Source organism: Oncorhynchus tshawytscha, linkage group LG30 (assembly GCF_018296145.1).
Source record: "Oncorhynchus tshawytscha isolate Ot180627B linkage group LG30, Otsh_v2.0, whole genome shotgun sequence".
Lineage (NCBI taxonomy): Eukaryota > Metazoa > Chordata > Actinopteri > Salmoniformes > Salmonidae > Oncorhynchus > Oncorhynchus tshawytscha.
In genome coordinates this window covers 51,962,026-51,987,050 of record NC_056458.1, presented here as the reverse complement: position 1 = coordinate 51,987,050, position 25,025 = coordinate 51,962,026, and the positions used below count along the sequence as shown (strand labels likewise).

Below are 25,025 nucleotides of genomic sequence, written 5' to 3'. Positions count from 1 at the left end.
CTGTATCACCACTAACCTGCCATATCAAAGGTTCTGTATCACTCCACTAACATGCCATATCAAAGGTTCTGTATCACTCCACTAACCTGCTATCTCAAAGGTTCTGTATCACCTCTAACCTGCCATCTCAAAGGTTCTGTATCACCTCTAACCTGCCGTCTCAAAGGTTCTGTATCACCTCTAACCTTCCATATCAAAGGTTCTGTATCACCTCTAACCTGCCATCTCAAAGGTTCTGTATCACCTCTAACCTTCCATATCAAAGGTTCTGTATCACCTCTAACCTGCCATATCAAAGGTTCTGTATCACTCCACTAACCTGCCATATCAAAGGTTCTGTATCACCTCTAACCTGCCATCTCAAAGGTTCTGTATCACCTCTAACCTGCCATCTCAAAGGTTCTGTATCACCTCTAACCTGCCATCTCAAAGGTTCTGTATCACCTCTAACCTGCCGTCTCAAAGGTTCTGTATCACCTCTAACCTTCCATATCAAAGGTTCTGTATCACCTCTAACCTGCCGTCTCAAAGGTTCTGTATCACCTCTAACCTTCCATATCAAAGGTTCTGTTTCACCTCTAACCTGCCATCTCAAAGGTTCTGTATCACCTCTAACCTGCCGTCTCAAAGGTTCTGTATCACCTCTAACCTGCCGTCTCAAAGGTTCTGTATCACCTCTAACCTGCCGTCTCAAAGGTTCTGTATCACCTCTAACCTGCCGTCTCAAAGGTTCTGTATCACCTCTAACCTTCCATATCAAAGGTCCTGTTTCACTCCACTAACCTGCCATCTCAAAGGTTCTGTATCACCTCTAACCTGCCATCTCAAAGGTTCTGTATCACCTCTAACCTGCCATATCAAAGGTTCTGTATCACCTCTAACCTGCCATATCAAAGGTTCTGTATCACCCCTAACCTGCCATCTCAAAGGTTCTGTATCACCTCTAACCTGCCATATCAAAGGCTCTGTATCACCTCTAACCTGCCATATCAAAGGTTCTGTATCACCTCTAACCTGCCATATCAAAGGTTCTGTATCACCTCTAACCTGCCATCTCAAAGGTTCTGTATCACCTCTAACCTGCCATCTCAAAGGTTCTGTATCACTCCACTAACCTGCCATATCAAAGGTTCTGTATCAACTAGCTAGTGATGCTAGCATGGCTCTAATATGGGCCAGATCTTAATGGACCAAGCATGACAGGTCCTGTTTCACTCCACTAACCTGCCATCTACGCATTCTGAGACGTTTCTATTGGTGGGGGTGATCCCTGACCTCTTACCCCTAGGTTGGTCAGCTGACTGCCTGCAGGAATGGGGTCAGTTCCTCACCCTGACCTCTTACCCCTAGGTTGGTCAGCTGACTGCCTGCAGGAATGGGGTCAGTTCCTCACCCTGACCTCTTACCCCTAGGCTGGTCAGCTGACTGCCTGCAGGAATGGGGTCAGTTCCTCACCCTGACCTCTTACCCCTAGGTTGGTCAGCTGACTGCCTGCAGGAATGGGGTCAGTTCCTCACCCTGACCTCTTACCCCTAGGTTGGTCAGCTGACTGCCTGCAGGAATGGGGTCAGTTCCTCACCCTGACCTCTTACCCCTAGGCTGGTCAGCTGACTGCCTGCAGGAATGGGGTCAGTTCCTCACCCTGACCTCTTACCCCTAGGTTGGTCAGCTGACTGCCTGCAGGAGTGGGGTCAGTTCATCACACTGGCCATCCCAAGTATGCTAATGCTGTGTCTGGAATGGTGGACCTATGAGATCGGCGGTTTCCTGGCAGGTACTGTTGTATATCATAATAAGAATAATTCTGCCTATGTCCAAAATGGCACCCTATTCCAGCGTTTCCCAAATGTTGGTCGCTGGGAGCCCAAGGGGTGCACGGTTAGTTTATGCCCCAACATTACACAGCTGATTTAAATGATCAAAGCTTCATGATGATTCCAGCTGTTTAGTGTTAGGGCAATAACCTAAATGTGCACCCCTTGGGGTCCCTAGGACCAAGTTTGGGAAAGTTTCTGCCCTATTCCATATATACAGCCCCACACTGGAAGTGTCATAATACCCATAAAACCTAGCAGCCAAACAGGGAAATGGGTCCAATTGTTTTTCCACAATGAATTTTTCACATAGGGGATTTTAAAAACACTTCAAATAAGGGCTGTGTTCAGTGTAGGTTTACACTGGCGTTTTGATAACAATGTAAATCTATAGAACAAGGTGACTTTTCAATATGTTCGGCTCTACTCTCCCCGCTCTCCTCTCTCCCCTCTCTCCCCTCTCTCTCTCTCTCTCCCGCTCTCCTCTCTCCCTCTCTCCCCGCTCTCCCTCTCTCCCCACTCTCCTCTCTCCTCTCTCCCCGCTCTCCTCTCTCCCCCACTCTCTCTCTCTCTCCTCTCTCCCCACTCCCTCTCTCCCTCTCTCCCCTCTCTCTCTCCTCTCTCCCCGCTCTCCTCTCTCCACTCTCTCCCCGCTCTCCTCTCTCCACTCTCTCCCCACGCCCTCTCTCCCCGCTCCACTCTCTCCCCGCTCCACTCTCTCCCGCTCTCCTCTCTCCCCGCTCCACTCTCTCCCCGCTCCACTCTCTCCCGCTCTCCTCTCTCTCCACTCTCTCCCCGCTCTCCTCTCTCCACTCTCTCCCCGCTCTCCTCTCTCCCCGCTGACAATAAATCTCTCCACTCTCTCCCCGCTCTCTCCTCTCTCCCCGCTCTCCTCTCTCCCCGCTCCCTCTCTCCCCCGCTCTCCTCTCTCCTCTCTCCCCGCTCTCCACTCTCCACTCTCTCCCCGCTCTCCTCTCTCTCCCTCTCCCTAAATCTCCTCTCTCTCCCCTCTCTCCCCGCTCTCCTCTCTCCCTCTCTCCCCGCTCTCCTCTCTCCACTCTCTCCCTGCTCTCCTCTCTCCCCCTCTCCTCTCTCTCTCCTCTCTCCACTCTCTCCCCGCTCTCCCTCTCTCCCCTCTCTCCCTGCTCTCCTCTCTCCCCTCTCTCCCTGCTCTCCTCTCTCCCCCTGTCTCCCCTCTCTCCCTGCTCTCCTCTCCCCTCTCTCCCCACTCTCCTCTCTCCCTCGCTCTCCTCTCTCCCCTCTCTCCCCGCTCTCCTCTCTCCCCGCTCTCCTCTCTCCCGCTCTCCTCTCTCCCCGCTCTCCCTCTCCCCTCTCTCCCCGCTCTCCTCTCTCCCCCTCTCTCCCCTCACTCCTCTCTCCCTCTCTCCCCGCTCTCCTCTCTCCCCGCTCTCCTCTCTCCCCCGCTCTCCTCTCTCCACTCTCTCCCCGCTCTCCTCTCTCCACTCTCTCTCCGCTCTCCCCGCTCTCCCCGTCTCCTTATCATCACTCTCTCCATATGTTCCCTTTCTTTCCTCATCTCCCCTCTCCCCGTCTCCTCATCATCACTCTCTCCTCATCACCCCTCACCCCGTCTCCTCATCATCACTCTCTCCTCATCACCCCTCTCCCCATACCTTCCCTTTCTCTCCTCATCACCCCTCTCTCCATATCATCACTCTCTCCTCATCACCCCTCTCTCCATATCATCACTCTCTCCTCATCACCCCTCTCTCCATATCATCACTCTCTCCTCATCACCCCTCTCTCCATATCATCACTCTCTCCTCATCACCCCTCTCTCCATATCTTCCCTTTCTCTCCTCATCACCTCTCTCCTCATCACCTCTCTCTTCTCATCACCCCTCTCTCCTCATCACCCCTCTCTTCTCATCACTCTCTCCTCATCACCTCTCTCTCCATATCATCACGCTCTCCTCATCACCCCTCTCTCCATATCTTCCTTTCTCTCCTCATCTCCCCTCTCCCCTCTCTCCTCATCCCCCTCTCTCCATATCTTCCCTTTCTCTTCTCATCACCCCTCTCCTCATCACCCCTCTCTTCTCATCACACCTCTCCTCATCACCCCTCTCTTCTCATCACCCCTCTCCATATCTTCCTTTCTCTCCATCTCCCTCTCCCCTCTCTCCTCATCCCCCTCTCTCCATATCTTCCCTTTCTCTTGTCATCACCCCTCTCTTCTCATCACACCTCTCCTCATCACCCCTCTCTTCTCATCACCCCTCTCCATATCTTCCCTTTCCCTCCTCATCACCCCTCTCTCCATATCTTCCCTCTATTTCCCTCTGCCTCACACCCCCTCTCTCTATTTCTCCTCTCTCCCTCTCCCTCTCCCTCTTTCTCCTCTCTCGTCTCTCTCCTGATCTCCCCTCTCTCCATATCTTCCCACTCTCGATTCTCTCCTGTCTCTCTACATTCTCTCTCCCTTTCTCTCTTCCCCCTTCCCTTCTCTATCTTATGTATCTTCCCTCTCTCCCTATGTCCCCTTCTCTCTCCATCTCTCCCCTCTCCCATTTCTTCATCTCTCCTTATCTTCCCATCTTCTGCCTCTCCCCTCTCTTAGGTCTTATCAGTGAGGTGGAGTTGGGGGCTCAGTCTGTTGTCTATCAGCTAGCTGTCATCACCTACATGGTAACATCACACTGTCTATCAGCTAGCTACCATCACCTACATGGTATCATCACACAGTCTATCAGCTAGCTACCATGGTAACATCACACTGTCTATCAACTATCTACCATGGTAACATCACACTGTCTTTCAGCTAGCTACCATGGTAACATCACACTGTCTATCAGCTATCTATCATGGTAACATCACACTGTCTATCAGCTAGCTACCATGTTAACATCACACTGTCTATCAGCTAGCTACCATTATAACATCACACGGTCTATTAGCTAGCTACCATCACCTACATGCTAACATCACACTGTCTATCAACTATCTACCATGGTAACATCACACTGTCTATCAGCTAGCTACCATGGTAACATCACACTGTCTATCAACTATCTACCATGGTAACATCACACTGTCTTTCAGCTAGCTACCATGGTAACATCACACTGTCTTTCAGCTAGCTACCATGGTGACATCACACTGTCGATCAGCTATCTACCATGGTAACATCCCACTGTCTATCAGTTAGCTACCATGGTAACATCACACTGTCTATCAACTAGCTACCATGGTAACATCACACGGTCTATTAGCTAGCTACCATCACCTACATGGTAACATTACACTGTCTATCAGCTAGCTACCATGGTAACATCACACTGTCTATTTGCTATCTACCATGGTAACATCACACTGTCTATCAGCTATCTATCATGGTAACATCACACTGTCTATCAACTAGCTATCATGTTAACATCACACTGTCTATCAGCTAGCTACCATGGTAACATCACACTGTCTATCAGCTATCTACCATGCTAACATCACACTGTCTATCAGCTATCTACCATGGTAACATCACACTGTCTATCAGCTATCAACCATGGTAACATCACAATATCTGTCAGCTATCTACCATCACCTACATGCTAACATCACACTGTCTATCAGCTAGCTACCAAGGTAACATCAAACTGTCTATCAACTAGCTACCATGCTAACATCACACTGTCTATCAGCTATCTACCATGCTAACATCACACTGTCTATCAGCTATCTACCATGGTAACATCACACTGTCTATCAGCTATCAACCATGGTAACATCACAATATCTGTCAGCTATCTACCATCACCTACATGCTAACATCACACTGTCTATCAGCTATCTACCATGCTAACATCACACTGTCTATCAGCTATCTACCATGGTAACATCACACTGGCTATCAGCTATCAACCATGGTAACATCACAATATCTGTCAGCTATCTACCATCACCTACATGCTAACATCACACTGTCTATCAGCTATCTACCATCACCTACATGCTAACATCACACTGTCTCTCAGCTATCTACCATGGTAACATCACACTGTCTATCAGCTAGCTACCAACACCTACATGGTATCATCACACTGTCTATCAGCTATCTACCATGGTAACATCACACTGTCTATCAGCTAGCTACCATGTTAACATCACACTGTCTATCAGCTATCTACCATCACCTACATGCTAACATCACACTGTCTATCAGCTAGCTACCATGGTAACATCACACTGTCTATCAGCTATCTATCATGGTAACATCACACTGTCTATCAACTAGCTATCATGGTAACATCACACTGTCTATTTGCTATCTACCATGGTAACATCACACTGTCTGTCAGCTATCTATCATGGTAACATCACACTGTCTATCAGCTAGCTACCATGGTAACATCACACTGTCGATCAGCTATCTATCATAGTAACATCACACAGTCTATTAGCTATCTATCATGGCAACATCACACTGCCTATTAGCTATCTACCATGGTAACATCACACTGTCTATCAGCTAGCTACCATGTTAACATCACACTGTCTATCAGCTAGCTACCATTATAACATCACACGGTCTATTAGCTAGCTACCATCACCTACATGCTAACATCACACTGTCTATCAACTATCTACCATGGTAACATCACACTGTCTATCAGCTAGCTACCATGGTAACATCACACTGTCTATCAACTATCTACCATGGTAACATCACACTGTCTTTCAGCTAGCTACCATGGTAACATCACACTGTCTTTCAGCTAGCTACCATGGTGACATCACACAGTCGATCAGCTATCTACCATGGTAACATCACACTGTCTATCAGCTGTCTACCATGGTAACATCGCACTGTCTATCAACTAGCTACCATGGTAACATCACACAGTCTATTAGCTAGCTACCATCACCTACATGCTAACATCACACTGTCTTTCAGCTAGCTACCATGGTAACATCACACTGTCTATCAACTAGCTACCATGGTAACATCACACAGTCTATTAGCTAGCTACCATCACCTACATGCTAACATCACACTGTCTATCAGCTGTCTACCATGGTAACATCACACTGTCTATAAACTAGCTACCATGGTAACATCACACTGTCTATCAGCTATCTATCATGGTAACATCACACTGCCTATTAGCTATCTACCATGGTAACATCACACTGTCTATCAGCTAGCTACCATGGTAACATCACACTGTCTATCAACTAGCTACCATGGTAACATCACACGGTCTATTAGCTAGCTACCATCACCTACATGCTAACATCACACTGTCTATCAGCTAGCTACCATGGTAACATCACACTGTCTATCAGCTATCTATCATGGTAACATCACACTGTCTATCAACTAGCTATCATGGTAACATCACACTGTCTATTTGCTATCTACCATGGTAACATCACACTGTCTATTAGCTATCTAACATGGTAACATCACACTGTCTATCAGCTAGCTACCATGGTAACATCACACTGTCTATCAGCTATCTATCATAGTAACATCACACAGTCTATTAGCTAGCTACCATCACCTACATGGTAACACCACAATGTCTATCAGCTAGATACCATGGTAACATCACACTGTCGATCAGCTAGCTACCATGGTAACATCACAATATCTGTCAGCTATCTACCATCACCTACATGCTAACATCACACTGTCTATCAGCTATCTACCATCACCTACATGCTAACATCACACTGTCTCTCAGCTATCTACCATGGTAACATCACACTGTCTATCAGCTAGCTACCAACACCTACATGGTATCATCACACTGTCTATCAGCTATCTACCATGCTAACATCACACTGTCTATCAGCTATCTACCATGGTAACATCACACTGGCTATCAGCTATCAACCATGGTAACATCACAATATCTGTCAGCTATCTACCATCACCCATGGTAACATCACACTGTCTATCAGCTATCTACCATCACCTACATGCTAACATCACACTGTCTCTCAGCTATCTACCATGGTAACATCACACTGTCTATCAGCTAGCTACCAACACCTACATGGTATCATCACACTGTCTATCAGCTATCTACCATGGTAACATCACACTGTCTATCAGCTAGCTACCATGTTAACATCACACTGTCTATCAGTTATCTACCATCACCTACATGCTAACATCACACTGTCTATCAGCTAGCTACCAAGGTAACATTAAACTGTCTGTCAACTCGCTACCATGCTAACATCACACTGTCTATCAGCTGTCTACCATGGTAACATCACACTGTCTATCAGCTATCAACCATGGTAACATCACACTGGCTATCAGCTATCAACCATGGTAACATCACAATATCTGTCAGCTATCTACCATCACCTACATGGTATCATCACACTGTCTATCAGCTAGCTACCATGGTAACATCACACTGTCTATCAGCTAGCTACCATGGTAACATCACACTGTCTATCAGCTATCTACCATGGTAACATCACACTGTCTATCAGCTAGCTACCATGGTAACATCACACTGTCTATCAACTAGCTACCATGGTAACATCACACTGTCTATCAGCTATCTATCATGGTAACATCACTCTGTGTATCAAGTAGCTACCATGGTAACATCACGCAGTCTATTAGCTAGCTACCATGGTAACATCACACTGTCTATTTGCTATCTACCATGGTAACATCACACTGTCTATCAGCTAGCTACCATTGTAACATCACACTGTCTGTCAACTAGCTACCATGGTAACATCACAAGGTCTATTAGCTAGCTACCATCACCTACATGCTAACATCACACTGTCTATCAGTTAGCCACCATGGTAACATCACACAGTCTATTAGCTAGCTACCATGGTAACATCACACTGTCTATTTGCTATCTACCATGGTAACATCACACTGTCTATCAGTTAGCTACCATGGTAACATCACACTGTCTATCAACAGGCTATCATGTTAACATCACACTGTCTATCAGCTAGCTACCATGGTAACATCACACTGTCTATTAGCTATCTACCATGGTAACATCACACTGTCTATCAGCTATCTACCATGGTAACATCACACTGTCTATCAGCTGTCTACCATGGTAACATCGCACTGTCTATCAGCTATCTATCATGGTAACATCACACTGTCTATCAACTAGCTATCATGTTAACATCACACTGTCTATCAGCTAGCTACCATGGTAACATCACACTGTCTATCAGCTATCTACCATGCTAACATCACACTGTCTATCAGCTATCTACCATGGTAACATCACACTGTCTATCAACTAGCTATCATGTTAACATAACACTGTCTATCAGCTATCTACCATGCTAACATCACACTGTCTATCAGCTATCTACCATGGTAACATCACACTGTCTATCAGCTATCAACCATGGTAACATCACAATATCTGTCAGCTATCTACCATCACCTACATGCTAACATCACACTGTCTATCAGCTATCTACCATGCTAACATCACACTGTCTATCAGCTATCTACCATGGTAACATCACACTGGCTATCAGCTATCAACCATGGTAACATCACAATATCTGTCAGCTATCTACCATCACCTACATGCTAACATCACACTGTCTATCAGCTATCTACCATCACCTACATGCTAACATCACACTGTCTCTCAGCTATCTACCATGCTAACATCACACTGTCTATCAGCTATCTACCATGGTAACATCACACTGGCTATCAGCTATCAACCATGGTAACATCACAATATCTGTCAGCTATCTACCATCACCTACATGCTAACATCACACTGTCTATCAGCTATCTACCATCACCTACATGCTAACATCACACTGTCTATCAGCTAGCTACCATGGTAACATCACACTTTCGATCAGCTATCTATCATAGTAACATCACACAGTCTATTAGCTAGCTACCATCACCTACATGGTAACACCACAATGTCTATCAGCTAGATACCATGGTAACATCACACTGTCGATCAGCTATCTACCATGGTAACATCACAATGTCTATCAGTTAGCTACCATGGTAACATCACACTGTCTATCAGCTATCTATCATGGCAACATCACACTGCCTATTAGCTATCTACCATGGTAACATCACACTGTCTATCAGCTAGCTACCATGTTAACATCACACTGTCTATCCACTATCTACCATGGTAACATCACACTGTCTTTCAGCTAGCTACCGTGGTGACATCACACTGTCGATCAGCTATCTACCATGGTAACATCACACTGTCTATTAGCTAGCTACCATCACCTACATGCTAACATCACACTGTCTATCAGCTATCTACCATGGTAACATCACACTGTCTATCAGCTATCTATCATGGTAACATCACACTGTCTATCAACTAGCTATCATGGTAACATCACACTGTCTATTTGCTATCTACCATGGTAACATCACACTGTCTGTCAGCTATCTATCATGGTAACATCACACTGTCTATCAACTAGCTATCATGGTAACATCACACTGTCTATTTGCTATCTACCATGGTAACATCACACAGTCTATTAGCTAGCTACCATCACCTACATGGTAACACCACAATGTCTATCAGCTAGATACCATGGTAACATCACACTGTCGATCAGCTATCTACCATGGTAACATCACAATGTCTATCAGTTAGCTACCATCACCTACATGCTAACATCACACTGTCTATCAGCTATCTACCATCACCTACATGCTAACATCACACTGTCTCTCAGCTATCTACCATGGTAACATCACACTGTCTATCAGCTAGCTACCAACACCTACATGGTATCATCACACTGTCTATCAGCTATCTACCATGGTAACATCACACTGTCTATCAGCTAGCTACCATGGTAACATCACACTGTCTATCAGCTATCTACCATCACCTACATGCTAACATCACACTGTCTATCAGCTATCTATCATGGTAACATCACACTGTCTATCAACTAGCTATCATGGTAACATCACACTGTCTATTTGCTATCTACCATGGTAACATCACACTGTCTGTCAGCTATCTACCATGGTAACATCACACTGTCTATCAGCTATCTATCATAGTAACATCACACAGTCTATTAGCTAGCTACCATCACCTACATGGTAACACCACAATGTCTATCAGCTAGATACCATGGTAACATCACACTGTCGATCAGCTATCTACCATGGTAACATCACAATGTCTATCAGTTAGCTACCATGGTAACATCACACTGTCTATCAGCTATCTATCATGGCAACATCACACTGCCTATTAGCTATCTACCATGGTAACATCACACTGTCTATCAGCTAGCTACCATGTTAACATCACACTGTCTATCAGCTAGCTACCATTATAACATCACACGGTCTATTAGCTAGCTACCATCACCTACATGCTAACATCACACTGTCTATCAACTATCTACCATGGTAACATCACACTGTCTATCAGCTATCTACCATGGTAACATCACACTGTCTATCAGCTATCTATCATGGTAAGATCACACTGTCTATCAACTAGCTATCATGTTAACATCACACTGTCTATCAGCTAGCTACCATGGTAACATCACACTGTCTATCAGCTATCTACCATGCTAACATCACACTGTCTATCAGCTATCTACCATGGTAACATCACACTGTCTATCAGCTATCAACCATGGTAACATCACAATATCTGTCAGCTATCTACCATCACCTACATGCTAACATCACACTGTCTATCAGCTAGCTACCAAGGTAACATCAAACTGTCTATCAACTAGCTAACATGCTAACATCACACTGTCTATCAGCTATCTACCATGCTAACATCACACTGTCTATCAGCTATCTACCATGGTAACATCACACTGTCTACCAGCTATCAACCATGGTAACATCACAATATCTGTCAGCTATCTACCATCACCTACATGCTAACATCACACTGTCTATCAGCTATCTACCATGCTAACATCACACTGTCTATCAGCTATCTACCATGGTAACATCACAATATCTGTCAGCTATCTACCATCACCTACATGCTAACATCACACTGTCTATCAGCTATCTACCATCACCTACATGCTAACATCACACTGTCTATCAGCTATCTACCATGGTAACATCACACTGTCTATCAGCTAGCTACCAACACCTACATGGTACATCACACTGTCTATCAGCTATCTACCATGGTAACATCACACTGTCTATCAGCTAGCTACCATGTTAACATCACACTGTCTATCAGCTATCTACCATCACCTACATGCTAACATCACACTGTCTATCAGCTAGCTACCATGGTAACATCACACTGTCTATCAGCTATCTATCATGGTAACATCACACTGTCTATCAACTAGCTATCATGGTAACATCACACTGTCTATTTGCTATCTACCATGGTAACATCACACTGTCTGTCAGCTATCTATCATGGTAACATCACACTGTCTATCAGCTAGCTACCATGGTAACATCACACTGTCGATCAGCTATCTATCATAGTAACATCACACAGTCTATTAGCTATCTATCATGGCAACATCACACTGCCTATTAGCTATCTACCATGGTAACATCACACTGTCTATCAGCTAGCTACCATGTTAACATCACACTGTCTATCAGCTAGCTACCATTATAACATCACACGGTCTATTAGCTAGCTACCATCACCTACATGCTAACATCACACTGTCTATCAACTATCTACCATGGTAACATCACACTGTCTATCAGCTAGCTACCATGGTAACATCACACTGTCTATCAACTATCTACCATGGTAACATCACACTGTCTTTCAGCTAGCTACCATGGTAACATCACACTGTCTTTCAGCTAGCTACCATGGTGACATCACACTGTCGATCAGCTATCTACCATGGTAACATCACACTGTCTATCAGCTAGCTACCATGGTAACATCACACTGTCTATCAACTAGCTACCATGATAACATCACACGGTCTATTAGCTAGCTACCATCACCTACATGCTAACATCACACTGTCTATCAGCTAACTACCATGGTAACATCACACTGTCTATCAGCTGTCTACCATGGTAACATCGCACTGTCTATTAGCTAGCTACCATCACCTACATGCTAACATCACACTGTCTTTCAGCTAGCTACCATGGTAACATCACACTGTCTATCAAGCTAGCTACCATGGTAACATCACACTGTCTATCAGCTATCTACCATGGTAACATCACACTGTCTATCAGCTATCTACCATGGTAACATCACACTGTCTATCAGCTATCTACCATGGTAACATCACAATATCTGTCAGCTATCTACCATCACCACATGCTAACATCACACTGTCTATCAGCTAGCTACCATGGTAACATCAACTGTCTATCAACTAGCTACCATGGTAACATCACACTGTCTATCAACTATCTAACATGGTAACATCACACTGTCTATCAACTATCTACCATGGTAACATCACACTGTCTATCAGCTAGCTACCATGGTAACATCACACTGTCTATCAACTATCTACCATGGTAACATCACACTGTCTTTCAGCTCAGCTAGCTACCATGGTAACATCACACTGTCTTTCAGCTAGCTACCATGGTAACATCACACTGTCTATCAGCTATCTACCATGGTAACATCACACTGTCTATCAGTTAGCTACCATGGTAACATCACACTGTCTATCAGCTATCTATTGGGTAACATCACACTGTCTATTAGCTAGCTACCATCACCTACATGGTAACATTACACTGTCTATCAGCTAGCTACCATGGTAACATCACACTGTCTATTTGCTATCTACCATGGTAACATCACACTGTCTATCAGCTATCTATCATGGTAACATCACACTGTCTATCAACTAGCTATCATGGTAACATCACACTGTCTATCAGCTAGCTACCATGGTAACATCACACTGTCTATCAGCTAGCTACCATGGTAACATCACACTGTCTATCAGCTATCTACCATGGTAACATCACACTGTCTATCAGCTAGCTACCATGGTAACATCACACTGTCTATCAGCTAGCTACCATGATAACATCACACGGTCTATTAGCTAGCTACCATCACCTACATGCTAACATCACACTGTCTATCAGCTAGCTACCATGGTAACATCACACTGTCTATCAGCTATCTACCATGGTAACATCACACTGTCTATCAGCTAGCTACCATGGTAACATCACATCTAGCTACCATGGTAATCTGTCAGCTATCTACCATCACCTACATGCTAACATCACACTGTCTATCAGCTAGCTACCATGGTAACATCAAACTGTCTATCAGCTAGCTACCATGCTAACATCACACTGTCTATCAGCTATCTACCATGGTAACATCACACTGTCTATCAGCTATCTACCATGGTAACATCACACTGTCTATCAGCTATCTACCATGGTAACATCACATCTGTCAGCTATCTACCATCACCTACATGCTAACATCACACTGTCTATCAGCTATCTACCATGGTAACATCACACTGTCTATCAGCTATCTACCATGGTAACATCACACTGCTATCAGCTATCTACCATGGTAACATCACAATATCTATCAGCTATCTACCATCACCTACATGCTAACATCACACTGTCTATCAGCTATCTACCATCACCCATGCTAACATCACACTGTCTCTCAGCTATCTACCATGGTAACATCACACTGTCTATCAGCTAGCTACCACACCTACATGGTAACATCACACTGTCTATCAGCTATCTACCATGGTAACATCACACTGTCTATCAGCTATCTACCATGGTAACATCACACTGTCTATCAGCTAGCTACCATCACCTACATGCTAACATCACACTGTCTATCAGCTAGCTACCATGGTAACATCACACTGTCTATCAGCTATCTACCATGGTAACATCACACTGTCTATCAACTAGCTATCATGGTAACATCACACTGTCTATTAGCTATCTACCATGGTAACATCACACTGTCTGTCAGCTATCTATCATGGTAACATCACACTGTCTATCAGCTAGCTACCATGGTAACATCACACTGTCGATCAGCTATCTATCATAGTAACATCACACAGTCTATTAGCTATCTATCATGGCAACATCACACTGTCTATCAGCTAGCTACCATGGTAACATCACACTGTCTATCAGCTAGCTACCATTATAACATCACACTGTCTATTAGCTAGCTACCATCACCTACATGCTAACATCACACTGTCTATCAACTATCTACCATGGTAACATCACACTGTCTATCAGCTAGCTACCATGGTAACATCACACTGTCTATCAACTATCTACCATGGTAACATCACACTGTCTTTCAGCTAGCTACCATGGTAACATCACACTGTCTTTCAGCTAGCTACCATGGTGACATCACACTGTCGATCAGCTATCTATCATGGTAACATCACACTGCCTATTAGCTATCTACCATGGTAACATCACACTGTCTATCAGCTATCTACCATGGTAACATCACACTGTCTATCAGCTAGCTACCATGGTAACATCACACTGTCTTTCAGCTAGCTACCATGGTAACATCACACTGTCTATCAACTAGCTACCATGGTAACATCACACAGTCTATTAGCTAGCTACCATCACCTACATGCTAACATCACACTGTCTATCAGCTGTCTACCATGGTAACATCACACTGTCTATAAACTAGCTACCATGGTAACATCACACTGTCTATCAGCTATCTATCATGGTAACATCACACTGCCTATTAGCTATCTACCATGGTAACATCACACTGTCTATCAGCTAGCTACCATGGTAACATCACACTGTCTATCAACTAGCTACCATGGTAACATCACACGGTCTATTAGCTAGCTACCATCACCTACATGCTAACATCACACTGTCTATCAGCTAGCTACCATGGTAACATCACACTGTCTATCAGCTATCTATCATGGTAACATCACACTGTCTATCAACTAGCTATCATGGTAACATCACACTGTCTATTTGCTATCTACCATGGTAACATCACACTGTCTGTCAGCTATCTATCATGGTAACATCACACTGTCTATCAGCTAGCTACCATGGTAACATCACACTGTCGATCAGCTATCTATCATAGTAACATCACACAGTCTATTAGCTAGCTACCATCACCTACATGGTAACACCACAATGTCTATCAGCTAGATACCATGGTAACATCACACTGTCTATCAGCTATCTACCATGGTAACATCACAATATCTGTCAGCTATCTACCATCACCTACATGCTAACATCACACTGTCTATCAGCTATCTACCATCACCTACATGCTAACATCACATTGTCTCTCAGCTATCTACCATGGTAACATCACACTGTCTATCAGCTAGCTACCAACACCTACATGGTATCATCACACTGTCTATCAGCTATCTACCATGGTAACATCACACTGTCTATCAGCTATCTACCATGGTAACATCACACTGTCTATCAGCTATCTACCATGGTAACATCACAATATCTGTCAGCTATCTACCATCACCTACATGCTAACATCACACTGTCTATCAGCTATCTACCATCACCTACATGCTAACATCACACTGTCTCTCAGCTATCTACCATGCTAACATCACACTGTCTATCAGCTATCTACCATGGTAACATCACACTGTCTATCAGCTATCTACCATGGTATCATCACACTGTCTATCAGCTATCTACCATGTTAACATCACACTGTCTATCAGTTATCTACCATCACCTACATGCTAACATCACACTGTCTATCAGCTAGCTACCAAGGTAACATTAAACTGTCTGTCAACTAGCTACCATGCTAACATCACACTGTCTATCAGCTGTCTACCATGGTAACATCACACTGTCTATCAGCTATCTACCATGGTAACATCACACTGGCTATCAGCTATCAACCATGGTAACATCACAATATCTGTCAGCTATCTACATGGTAACATCACCTATCAGCTGCTACCATGGTAACATCACACTGTCTATCAGCTATCTACCATCACCTACATGCTAACATCACACTGTCTATCAGCTAGCTACCATCACCTACATGGTATCATCACACTGTCTATCAGCTATCTACCATGGTAACATCACACTGTCTATCAGCTAGCTACCATCTCCTACATGTTAACATCACACTGTCTATCAGCTAGCTACCATGGTAACATCACACTGTCTATCAGCTAGCTACCATGGTAATATCACACTGTCTATCAGCTAGCTACCAAGGTAACATCAAACTGTCTATCAACTAGCTACCATGCTAACATCACACTGTCTATCAGCTAACTACCATGGTAACATCACACTGTGTATCAACTAGCTACCATGGTAACATCACACAGTCTATTAGCTAGCTACCATTGTAACATCACACTGTCTATCAGCTATCTACCATGGTAACATCACACTGTCTATCAGCTATCTATCATGGTAACATCACACTGTCTATCAGCTGTCTACCATGGTAACATCGCACTGTCTATCAGCTATCTATCATGGTAACATCACACTGTCTATCAACTAGCTATCATGTTAACATCACACTGTCTATTAGCTAGCTACCATCACCTACATGCTAACATCACACTGTCTATCAGTTAGCCACCATGGTAACATCACACAGTCTATTAGCTAGCTACCATGGTAACATCACACTGTCTATTTGCTATCTACCATGGTAACATCACACTGTCTATCAGTTAGCTACCATGGTAACATCACACTGTCTATCAACAGGCTATCATGTTAACATCACACTGTCTATCAGCTAGCTACCATGGTAACATCACACTGTCTATTAGCTATCTACCATGCTAACATCACACTGTCTATCAGCTATCTACCATGGGAACATCACACTGTCTATCAGCTATCAACCATGGTAACATCACAATATCTGTCAGCTATCTACCATCACCTACATGCTAACATCACACTGTCTATCAGCTAGCTACCAAGGTAACATCAAACTGTCTATCAACTAGCTACCATGCTAACATCACACTGTCTATCAGCTATCTACCATGCTAACATCACACTGTCTATCAGCTATCTACCATGGTAACATCACACTGTCTATCAGCTATCAACCATGGTAACATCACAATATCTGTCAGCTATCTACCATCACCTACATGCTAACATCACACTGTCTCTCAGCTATCTACCATGGTAACATCACACTGTCTATCAGCTAGCTACCAACACCTACATGGTATCATCACACTGTCTATCAGCTATCTACCATGGTAACATCACACTGTCTATCAGCTAGCTACCATGTTAACATCACACTGTCTATCAGTTATCTACCATCACCTACATGCTAACATCACACTGTCTATCAGCTAGCTACCAAGGTAACATTAAACTGTCTGTCAACTCGCTACCATGCTAACATCACACTGTCTATCAGCTGTCTACCATGGTAACATCACACTGTCTATCAGCTATCAACCATGGTAACATCACACTGGCTATCAGCTATCAACCATGGTAACATCACAATATCTGTCAGCTATCTACCATCACCTACATGCTAACATCACACTGTCTATCAGCTATCTACCATCACCTACATGCTAACATCACACTGTCTATCAGCTATCTACCATCACCTACATGCTAACATCACACTGTCTATTAGCTATCTACCATGGTAACATCACACTGTCTATCAGCTAGCTACCATGTTAACATCACACTGTCTATCAGCTAGCTACCTTGGTAACATCACACTGTCTATCAGCTATCTACCATCACCTACATGCTAACATCACACTGTCTATCAACTAGCTACCATGGTAACATCACACTGTCTATCAACTAGCTACCATGGTAACATCACACTGTCTATCAGCTATCTATCATGGTAACATCACTCTGTGTATCAAGTAGCTACCATGGTAACATCACACAGTCTATTAGCTAGCTACCATGGTAACATCACACTGTCTATTTGCTATCTACCATGGTAACATCACACTGTCTATCAGCTGTCTACCATGGTAACATCGCACTGTCTATCAGCTATCTATCATGGTAACATCACACTGTCTATCAGCTAGCTATCATGGTAACATCACACTGTCTGTCAACTAGCTACCATGGTAACATCACAAGGTCTATTAGCTAGCTACCATCACCTACATGCTAACATCACACTGTCTATCAGCTATCTATCATGGTAACATCACTCTGTGTATCAAGTAGCTACCATGGTAACATCACACAGTCTATCTATTTGCTCAACCATGGTAACATCACACTCTATCAGTTAGCTACCATGGTAACATCACACTGTCTATCAACAGGCTATCATGTAACATCACACTGTCTATCAGCTATCTACCATGGTAACATCACACTGTCTATTAGCTATCTACCATGGTAACATCACACTGTCTATCAGCTATCTACCATGGTAACATCACACTGTCTATCAGCTATCTACCATGGTAACATCACATATCTGTCAGCTATCTACCATCACCTACATGCTAACATCACACTGTCTATCAGCTAGCTACCATGGTAACATCACACTGTCTATCAACTAGCTATCATGTTAACATCACACTGTCTATCAGCTAGCTACCATGGTAACATCACACTGTCTATCAGCTATCTACCATGCTAACATCACACTGTCTATCAGCTATCTACCATGGTAACATCACAATATCTGTCAGCTATCTACCATCACCTACATGCTAACATCACATTGTCTCTCAGCTATCTACCATGGTAACATCACACTGTCTATCAGCTAGCTACCAACACCTACATGGTATCATCACACTGTCTATCAGCTATCTACCATGGTAACATCAAACTGTCTATCAGCTAGCTACCATGTTAACATCACACTGTCTATCAGCTATCTACCATCACCTACATGCTAACATCACACTGTCTATCAGCTAGCTACCATGGTAACATCACACTGTCTATCAGCTATCTACCATGGTAACATCACACTGGCTATCAGCTATCTACCATGGTAACATCACACTGGCTATCAGCTATCAACCATGGTAACATCACAATATCTGTCAGCTATCTACCATCACCTACATGCTAACATCACACTGTCTATCAGCTATCTACCATCACCTACATGCTAACATCACACTGTCTATCAGCTATCTACCATCACCTACATGGTATCATCACACTGTCTATTAGCTATCTACCATGGTAACATCACACTGTCTATCTCTATAGCTACCATGTTAACATCACACTGTCTATCAGCTAGCTACCAAGGTAACATCAAACTGTCTATCAACTAGCTACCATGCTAACATCACACTGTCTATCAGCTAACTACCATGGTAACATCACACTGTCCATCAGCTATCTATCATGGTAACATCACACTGTCTATCAGCTATCTATCATGGTAACATCACACTGTCTATCAGCTAGCTACCCTGGTAACATCACAGTGTCTATCAGCTAGCTACCATGGTAACATCACACTGTCTATCAGCTATCCACCATCACCCATGGTAACATCACACTGTCTATCAGCTAGCTACCAAGGTAACATCAAACTGTCTATCAACTAGCTACCATGCTAACATCACAATATCTGTCTATTAGCTATCTACCATCACCTACATGCTAACATCACACTGTCTATCAGCTATCTACCATCACCTACATGCTAACATCACACTGTCTATCAGCTAGCTACCAACACCTACATGGTATCATCACACTGTCTATCAGCTATCTACCATGGTAACATCACACTGTCTATCAGCTAGCTACCATGGTAACATCACACTGGCTATCAGCTATCAACCATGGTAACATCACAATATCTGTCAGCTATCTACCATCACCTACATGCTAACATCACACTGTCTATCAGCTATCTACCATGGTAACATCACACTGTCTATCAGCTAGCTACCAACACCTACATGGTATCATCACACTGTCTATCAGCTATCTACCATGGTAACATCACACTGTCTATCAGCTAGCTACCATGTTAACATCACACTGTCTATCAGCTATCTACCATCACCTACATGCTAACATCACACTGTCTATCAGCTAGCTACCAAGGTAACATCAAACTGTCTGTCAACTAGCTACCATGCTAACATCACACTGTCTATCAGCTGTCTACCATGGTAACATCACACTGGCTATCAGCTATCAACCATGGTAACATCACAATATCTCAGCTATCTACCATCACCATGGTAACATCACACTGTCTATCAGCTATCTACCATCACCTATCTACCATCACCATGGTAACATCACACTGTCTATCTAGCTATCTACCATCACACATGCTAACATCACACTGTCTATCAGCTATCTACCATCACCTACATGGTATCATCACACTGTCTATTAGCTATCTACCATGGTAACATCACACTGTCTATCTCCTAGCTACCATGTTAACATCACACTGTCTATCAGCTAGCTACCAAGGTAACATCAAACTGTCTATCAACTAGCTACCATGCTAACATCACACTGTCTATCAGCTAACTACCATGGTAACATCACACTGTCTATCAGCTATCTATCATGGTAACATCACACTGTCTATCAGCTATCTATCATGGTAACATCACACTGTCTATCAGCTAGCTACCCTGGTAACATCACAGTGTCTATCAGCTAGCTACCATGGTAACATCACACTGTCTATCAGCTATCCACCATCACCTACATGCTAACATCACACTGTCTATCAGCTAGCTACCAAGGTAACATCAAACTGTCTATCAACTAGCTACCATGCTAACATCACAATATCTGTCAGCTATCTACCATCACCTACATGCTAACATCACACTGTCTATCAGCTATCTACCATCACCTACATGCTAACATCACACTGTCTATCAGCTAGCTACCAACACCTACATGGTATCATCACACTGTCTATCAGCTATCTACCATGGTAACATCACACTGTCTATCAGCTAGCTACCATGGTAACATCACACTGTCTATCAGCTATCTACCATCACCTACATGCTAACATCACACTGTCTATCAGCTAGCTACCAAGGTAACATCAAACGGTCTATCAACTAGCTACCATGCTAACATCACACTGTCTATCAGCTGTCTACCATGGTAACATCACACTGTCTATCAGCTATCAACCATGGTAACATCACACTGGCTATCAGCTATCAACCATGGTAACATCACAATATCTGTCAGCTATCTACCATCACCTACATGCTAACATCACACTGTCTATAAGCTATCTACCAAGGTAACATCAAACTGTCTATCAACTAGCTACCATGCTAACATCATACTGTCTATCAGCTAACTACCATGGTAACATCACACTGTTTATCTGCTAGCTACCATGGTAGCATCACACTGTCTACCAGCTAGCTACCTTGGTAACATCACACTGTCTATCAGCTAGCTACCATGGTAACATCACAATGTCTATCAGCTAGCTACCATGGTAACATCACACTGTCTATCAGCTCTCTACCATGGTAACATCACACTGTCTATCAACTAGCTACCATGGTAACATCACACTGTCTATAAGCTAGCTACCATGGTAACATCACACTGTCTATTTGCTATCTACCATGGTAACATCACACTGTCTATCAGCTAGCTACCATGGTAACATCACACTGTCTATCAACAGGCTATCATGTTAACATCACACTGTCTATCAGCTAGCTACCATGGTAACATCACACTGTCTATCAGCTATCTACCATGCTAACATCACACTGTCTATCAGCTATCTACCATGGTAACATCACAATATCTGTCAGCTATCTACCATCACCTACATGCTAACATCACACTGTCTATCAGCTAGCTACCATGGTAACATCACACTGTCTATCAGCTATCTACCATGCTAACATCACACTGTCTATCAGCTATCTACCATGGTAACATCACACTGTCTATCAGCTATCAACCATGGTAACATCACAATATCTGTCAGCTATCTACCATCACCTACATGCTAACATCACACTGTCTATCAGCTATCTACCATGGTAACATCACACTGTCTATCAGCTAGCTACCAACACCTACATGGTATCATCACACTGTCTATCAGCTATCTACCATGGTAACATCACACTGTCTATCAGCTAGCTACCATGTTAACATCACACTGTCTATCAGCTATCTCTACCTACATGCTAATCATCCTACATGCTAACATCACACTGTCTATCAGCTAGCTACCAAGGTAACATCAAACTGTCTATCAACTAGCTACCATGCTAACATCACACTGTCTATCAGCTGTCTACCATGGTAACATCACACTGGCTATCAGCTATCAACCATGGTAACATCACAATATCTGTCAGCTATCTACCATCACCTACATGCTAACATCACACTGTCTATCAGCTATCTACCATCACCTACATGCTAACATCACACTGTCTATCAGCTATCTACCATCACCTACATGGTATCATCACACTGTCTATTAGCTATCTACCATGGTAACATCACACTGTCTATCTCCTAGCTACCATGTTAACATCACACTGTCTATCAGCTAGCTACCAAGGTAACATCAAACTGTCTATCAACTAGCTACCATGCTAACATCACACTGTCTATCAGCTAACTACCATGGTAACATCACACTGTCCATCAGCTATCTATCATGGTAACATCACAGTGTCTATCAGCTAGCTACCATGCTAACATCACACTGTCTATCAGCTAGCTACCAAGGTAACATCAAACTGTCTATCAACTAGCTACCATGCTAACATCACAATATCTGTCAGCTATCTACCATCACCTACATGCTAACATCACACTGTCTATCAGCTATCTACCATCACCTACATGCTAACATCACACTGTCTATCAGCTAGCTACCAAGGTAACATCAAACGGTCTATCAACTAGCTACCATGCTAACATCACACTGTCTATCAGCTGTCTACCATGGTAACATCACACTGTCTATCAGCTATCAACCATGGTAACATCACACTGGCTATCAGCTATCAACCATGGTAACATCACAATATCTGTCAGCTATCTACCATCACCTACATGCTAACATCACACTGTCTATAAGCTATCTACCAAGGTAACATCAAACTGTCTATCAACTAGCTACCATGCTAACATCACACTGTCTATCAGCTAACTACCATGGTAACATCACACTGTTTATCTGCTAGCTACCATGGTAGCATCACACTGTCTACCAGCTAGCTACCTTGGTAACATCACACTGTCTATCAGCTAGCTACCATGGTAACATCACACTGTCTATCAGCTAGCTACCATGGTAACATCACACTGTCTATCAGCTCTCTACCATGGTAACATCACACTGTCTATCAACTAGCTACCATGGTAACATCACACTGTCTATAAGCTATCTACCAAGGTAACATCACACTGTCTATCAGCTATCTACCATGGTAACATCACACTGTCTATAAGCTATCTACCAAGGTAACATCACACTGTCTACCAGCTAGCTACCATGGTAACATCACACTGTCTACCAGCTAGCTACCATGGTAACATCACACTGTCTATCAGCTATCTACCAAGGTAACATCACACTGTCTATCAGCTGTCTACCATGGTAACATCACACTGTCTATCAGCTATCAACCATGGTAACATCACACTGGCTATCAGCTATCAACCATGGTAACATCACAATATCTGTCAGCTATCTACCATCACCTACATGCTAACATCACACTGTCTATAAGCTATCTACCAAGGTAACATCAAACTGTCTATCAACTAGCTAACATGCTAACATCACACTGTCTATCAGCTAACTACCATGGTAACATCACACTGTTTATCTGCTAGCTACCATGGTAACATCACACTGTCTACCAGCTAGCTACCTTGGTAACATCACACTGTCTATCAGCTAGCTACCATGGTAACATCACAATGTCTATCAGCTAGCTACCATGGTAACAACACACTGTCTATCAGCTCTCTACCATGGTAACATCACACTGTCTATCAACTAGCTACCATGGTAACATCACACTGTCTATAAGCTATCTACCAAGGTAACATCACACTGTCTATCAGCTATCCACCATGGTAACATCACACTGTCTATAAGCTATCTACCAAGGTAACATCACACTGTCTACCAGCTAGCTACCATGGTAACATCACACTGTCTACCAGCTAGCTACCATGGTAACATCACA

At 43.4% G+C, this 25,025-nt stretch overlaps 1 protein-coding gene across 1 annotated transcript in view; it reads left to right on the top strand.

The window, feature by feature from the left end:
- LOC112237549 (multidrug and toxin extrusion protein 1-like) overlaps positions 1-25,025 on the top strand; it is a 54,728-nt gene that overhangs the window by 19,592 nt on the left and 10,111 nt on the right. The window contains exons 9-10 of the mRNA XM_042309808.1: positions 1,661-1,774; positions 4,396-4,463. Of these exons, the coding sequence (XP_042165742.1) occupies positions 1,661-1,774; positions 4,396-4,463 (182 nt within the window). The remainder of the gene's footprint in view (positions 1-1,660; positions 1,775-4,395; positions 4,464-25,025) is intronic.